Consider the following 5,927-nt stretch of genomic DNA (forward strand, 5'->3'; position numbering starts at 1 on the left):
ATAGGCCAAAATGTTAGTTTGTCCCACATTGCTTGGGAATGAAAAGTGGGAAACTTTTGGGGCCTATATATAAGGACCTAAATCATTGTTATTAGGCATCCCAAGTTGTAATTCCATTATACTTCTTTTGTTTAGGGTTCTTTCTTTAAGGACCNATTTGTATGTTAATCCAATATCCTACTGCTTTTTTTTATTTTTATTGTTGGATTCATTGTTTTACTTTGAAACCAAAGATTACATGACCCGAAGAAATGATTTTTGGGTCTGGTAAAGTCTAATAAGAAAAATGTTGAGTATTTTGAGTAGTATTTTTGAAAAGGTTGAGTTGGATTATTATTACGAGAATAAGATTAGAATTTGAAAATGTGTTTGGTAAATTTTTGAAAAACATTTTCTGAAAATATTTAGATTATTTTTTAATCCCTTGTATTTGTTAATTTAGCTAAACACTCCCTACAATAAAACATTGAAAATTAATATAAACACCCCCACCCACCCATTAAATGCCGGCAGTCGGCCACCATCATCGGAGGGTGGCCGAAATTCGTTAGAATGGCGTACGACCAACTAGATCTAGCCGGTCGTGGACCAATCTGGCCTTTTCTGGCCACGACCAGATCGGCCATGGATCTAGCCGGAAAAGGCTAGATCTATGGCCAAAGATCTGGTCGTTGACAGCCAAATCTGGCCACATGTAGTCGTTGACGATCAGATGTGGCAAGATCTAGCCATCAACAACCAGATTTTTGGCCGTAGATCTGACCTTTTCTGGCCAGATCCACTATGGCTCTGGCCGTAAAAGGCTAGATTGGCGTATGACCACCACAACCAACTGGTCGTGTGCCATTCCAATAGATTCCAGTCACCTTTCGACGGTGGTGATCAGCTGCCAAGAATATATAGGTGGGGGGTGTTTTTGTCAATTTATATTTTTTTATTGTTAGGGTGTTTAGTTAAATTAACAAACCTAAGAGATTAAAAATATCTAAATATTTTGAGTTGAATAGAATATGATTGGATTGGATTTTGAGAATATTGAAACAAATATGTATTTTGGGTAGGACTGGATGGGATAGGATAGGAAAAAAATGAAACAAACACACTAACACAGCCGTACTTTGTGATTTTCTATCTCAATGGATTTGGGTCGGGTCTATTTTTACCCATACCATAGCTGGCCCATCAACATCCCCACTCACAAATCTTACTTGAAACTTTTCCACCAGGATGACTTGACCATTAATAATTGGCTCCACAATTAACTAGTTTTCCGTTTTCCCTACAGTAATTGACTATCCTGATTAACATAAAAGACGCTACTCAATAGGTATCCTCATTTCAATATCACTTTCTTAATCAGATTTTTCTCTCTTTAATTCCTATAACCTTTCCTGAAAATGGCAATTCCAGTGACATCTATTGCCTTCTCTGTTGCTTTTGCTGCCCTTTTAGCATGTCTATGGATGTTGTTGGACTGGGTTTGGTTGAAGCCAAAGAAGCTAGAGAAGTTTCTTAGGCAACAAGGTTTCTCCGGCAACCCGTACAAACTTCTTCATGGAGACACAACAGAGATGCTCATGATGAGGAAACAAGCAAAAACACGACCCATCAGCCCCTTCTCACATGATATTGCATCGCGAGTCATTCCATTCCACCATCATATCTGCAGGAACTACGGTATGCCTTTTTCCTCACTTAGAAACTTATAATTCGTCAATGTTTTCTTGTAAATGAAGATGCTAACAAGTCATGAATTGATTTTTGCAAAAGTAAATTTATAGAATATTACTAGCTCCCAGCTAGCATGTTTAACTTATTGCCGGTTTGTGTTTGCTTTGCTAGTCTTTAGTATCTTCCTCTTCAGTCTTCACCAAGTTCATACTTAGGAACATCTATTTTTCTCTTTTTTTTTTTTTTTTTTTTTGGTAGTTTCCTGTGGACTTTTAATTATATCTATTATAAAGTATTATTATGTTCTAGAATGTGTTTGCTTCTTTGGCTAGATATGCTTGTCCTTATCGAATAAATAATTGGATTAAATAAAATTTTAAATAGTTAAAGGTTTAAAAAGATAAAGTTAGCCAACAATTTTTAATTTCTTAAGTAGTGGAATGGTACCACCTTATCTTTCTTATCTTCATTTGTCTGCCATTAACAGCATTAAGAATAAAGTCGTAAACACAAAAGCAAGATCATATAATTGACTAAAACATTTAAGGATAATACTTCATATATAAATTTTTTATTTTTTTTTAATGATCAAGATGGTTAGGCCAACTTGCACACATCTTAACTAATATGTTAGGTCCATTGAACATCCTACAAATCCAATATTTCAAGATAAACCACAAATGTGGTAGCTGGCCCCAAAGTGGTTCGAACTCAGGTAGTTAATGAATGGAGTAAACATTTTTTATTGTCAAGCTAATCCCTTGAGATTCATATACAAACTCTCATACAAATTGATATTTTAAAGATTACTGGATTATTTTAAATTAAAAATAAATTAAACAATGAAAAGAGATTACATGACAAATATGCAAGGTTGCCGCACAATTTGTAGAGAATAGTTTGTATATGTAGCATTTCAAAGATTTAAAACTTATGATCCAATTTTAAATTATATCATTACTGGGAATAGCAATAGTTATTAGTTAGGGTGATCTTAATAGTAAACAAATACAGTAACACAAGTTTTTTCCATCGTTTTGGGGCTCAGTTTTTAAAAGTAAATAAGTAAACTTTTGATATGGTTTCCTTTTACATGGCACAATATCATAAGTAACCCTTAAAATAATATTAATAAATTTGACTATACCAAGTAAAAATTATATGAAAAAAAAAATTCGGAGGTGCTGATTCTTACAACATATCGAGATAATATAAAGTAGCATGAATACAAATTAATGACAATGACAAGATTCGAAGTTCCTTTAACAATAAACATAGGATAATGAAAATTCTGACCATTTTAATCCTACAATAGTTACACAGATACTATTTATTGTACGGTAAAGTCTTACAATTTAATGATTGTGAGAAAAAAAAAATTACAAATAATTATACCTATATCAACACATCTATTCTGTATATGATGTAGTAATTATTGACACATTATTCATCTATATTTATTGAATATATATTGAGTTCATTTTTCATATGCACTCGTCCGTTCACTTTGTACACACTAGTTTGATAGAAGAGTTTATATATTTAGTATTATATTTTATTTAATGAAAACACAGAGTGAATTATAATCAATGCAGGAAAGAATTCATTCATATGGTTGGGTCCAATACCAGATATAAACATTACAGACCCCAAATTGATAAGGGAAATTATGTTAAGGCATGAAATATTTCAAAAACCGAAGTTGAACTCACTTGGCAGGTCGGTATTTAGTGGGATGGGGATCTATGAGGGTGAACAATGGTTCAAAGTCAGAAAGATAGCCAATCCAGCTTTCCATCTCGATAAGTTGAAGGTTTTTCTTCTTTCTATCTTTTTAAATAATGGTTAATCAACCTATTAATTAGGGGGCCAAAAAAATTGCAATAGGACTTCAAATTTAAGAATTACTCTTTTGTTATGTGTCCTATACTGCACATGTTATCTACTCAATCTAATTTCCATGCACTCCACATTTTCCTTCTATTTCTTTTTCTTTATAGGGTATGGTAGCTAAGATGTATCTAAGTTGCAACGACATGATAAGAAAATGGAAGATTTCAATCTCAAACGAAGGGTCGTGTGAGTTAGATGTTTGGCCTGACATTAAGGCTTTAACATCAGATGTGATTTCTCGGACAACATTTGATAGTAGTTATGAAGATGGAAGAAAAATTTTTGAACTCATAAGCCAACAAATCAATCTTTTGAATCAAGTTTTCTACACCTTCCACATCCCAGGATGGAGGTAATCTTAGCTAATTTGGGTTGTTCTATATTGTTTTGTTGAAATTTTTCAAAACATGAATTCGAAAAGTAAGAACAAGAATTGAATCTTATACTTTCAGATTAACCTGATGCATTTTGTATATATATAAAAAAAAAAAACATTTAAAAAACTTTATCGAGATTTTTTTTTTTTTTCCCTTTTTTTCTCAAAAGAAAAATTTATGTGTGGTTGCAAATTTAGAAGTACTTCTATAAATTGAAAAAAATATTAACAACTCATAGTGACTTTTGTTTTAAAAAAAAAAATTAGAGATGATAAGTAATCTTAAATTTGTGTTTTCACAGTTCCTTTACAGAAGTTTCAAAATGGCTTTTAAATCCATTTTCTAAAAACGGTTTTCAGCATCTTCTTTTTTTTTTTGGTCGTCCATATTTAGATTGTAAGAGTACAAGACCCCGTTTCATTCATGCACTGATGAGAAATTCTTTAATTTTCAGTTTTGTGCCCACTCAACGCAAATAGAGATTGAAAGCACTGACAAAGAAATTCGAGAAATGAATAAAAGGCCTCATAAAAAAGCGAAGGGTCCTGAAGTTGAGAAGCAAGCACGTTGATTTACTGGTTATTATGGAATCAAATCGCAAAGAATCCAAGAGCATGGGAACAAAGAAAGTGGAATGAATGGAAGAGGTGATTGATGAATGCAAACTTTTTTATCTTGCGTGGACGGATACACCGCAACTTTGATTGTATGGCCAATGATTTTGTTAGTATGCATCCAAAGTGGCAAACGTGCAGAGAAAGAGGTTTTCCAGTTTTCGGGCCAAAGAACCGCATTTGATGATTTAAACCGCTTGAAAGAAGTACTATTCCATTCTTAATTTCTATTCTACTTAGAGAGTTATAATGTTAAGAATCTTCCTTATTATTATTAGATGTTAATTCACTGGAAAACATGTGTTGCAGGTGAACAAACTTCTTCATGAGGTACTAAGATTATATCCACCAACCTTTGTTACTCAGACCAAACACTTAAAGCCAAACTGGGGGAAATTACTATCCGCCTGGAGCTTTCATTTCATTACCAAACTTTCAGTTCATCATGATGAAGATATTGGGGAGCCGACGCAAAGGAGTTCAATCCGATAGATTTGCCCAAGGAGTTCTCAAGGCTCAAAGACATCAAGTTTCATTTTTCCCATTCAGTTGGGTCCCAGAACATGCCATCGGACAAATTTGAATTGCTGGAAATGAAACTAGCTGTAGCAATGATTTTGCAAAATTTCTCTTTTACAGCTTTCTCCAACTTACGTTTCTACCCCGGTTCTTGGTATAACTATACAACCACAGTATGTCGCCATGATGTTACAAAAGATTTAGTGTTATAAAGATAATAGTTTTATTGTTCATGTATATCGCCTTGGTTGCTATACAGTAAAGTTACGACTTTAGTAATGGTGGATTACTGTTGTGTGCTGTATTGGTACTAATCTTTTTAATTTGGTTTGGGTTATATTATTTTAAATTTATGTTAATGTAATCTATACCTGACTATTTTTAACTATAAAAAAAATTATTTATAGATAATCATTCTCTAGTCAGATATTAGTTTCATTATAATCATTGTAATCACTGTTACATTCATCTTATTAAATTGATATGTTATTTACATTTGGTATTTATGCTTGTCCTAACAAGTTAATTATGATATCTTGATTAGTAAATTTTATATTATAGATTCAGTTTTTAAATTTGCAATACATACTTAAATCTTATCTATACCTGACATTATTGGATCAGTGCTCCATTTAAGAGTAAATTTATAATAAAATATAATAATACTCCCTTTGTTTTTTATAAATGACGTTTTGAAGGTTTAAAATTTTCTTAAATTAACTGCCGTTCTCTTGTCTTGACATCTCTCTCCTCCTCATCTCCTCTCTCTCTCTCTCTCTTTCCCGTCATTGCGTTTTCCCTTTGCATTTCCCACTTTCCTATTGGAAAAATGGCTCATTTAGCAAATCACATG

At 32.7% G+C, this 5,927-nt stretch overlaps 1 protein-coding gene across 1 annotated transcript; it reads left to right on the forward strand.

Moving 5' to 3' along the window:
• Positions 1 to 1,257: 1,257 nt before the first annotated feature.
• On the forward strand, positions 1,258 to 4,420 carry LOC116115979 (cytochrome P450 CYP72A219-like). The gene is made up of 4 exons (XM_031402099.1): positions 1,258 to 1,677; positions 3,267 to 3,484; positions 3,672 to 3,916; positions 4,396 to 4,420. Exons 1-4 carry the CDS (start codon positions 1,398 to 1,400, stop codon positions 4,418 to 4,420), a joined length of 768 nt encoding a protein of 255 aa, XP_031257959.1. The 5' UTR covers positions 1,258 to 1,397.
• Positions 4,421 to 5,927: the final 1,507 nt, after the last annotated feature.

This window comes from Pistacia vera, unplaced genomic scaffold (genome assembly GCF_008641045.1).
Source record: "Pistacia vera cultivar Batoury unplaced genomic scaffold, PisVer_v2 Contig758, whole genome shotgun sequence".
NCBI classification, from domain to species: domain Eukaryota; kingdom Viridiplantae; phylum Streptophyta; class Magnoliopsida; order Sapindales; family Anacardiaceae; genus Pistacia; species Pistacia vera.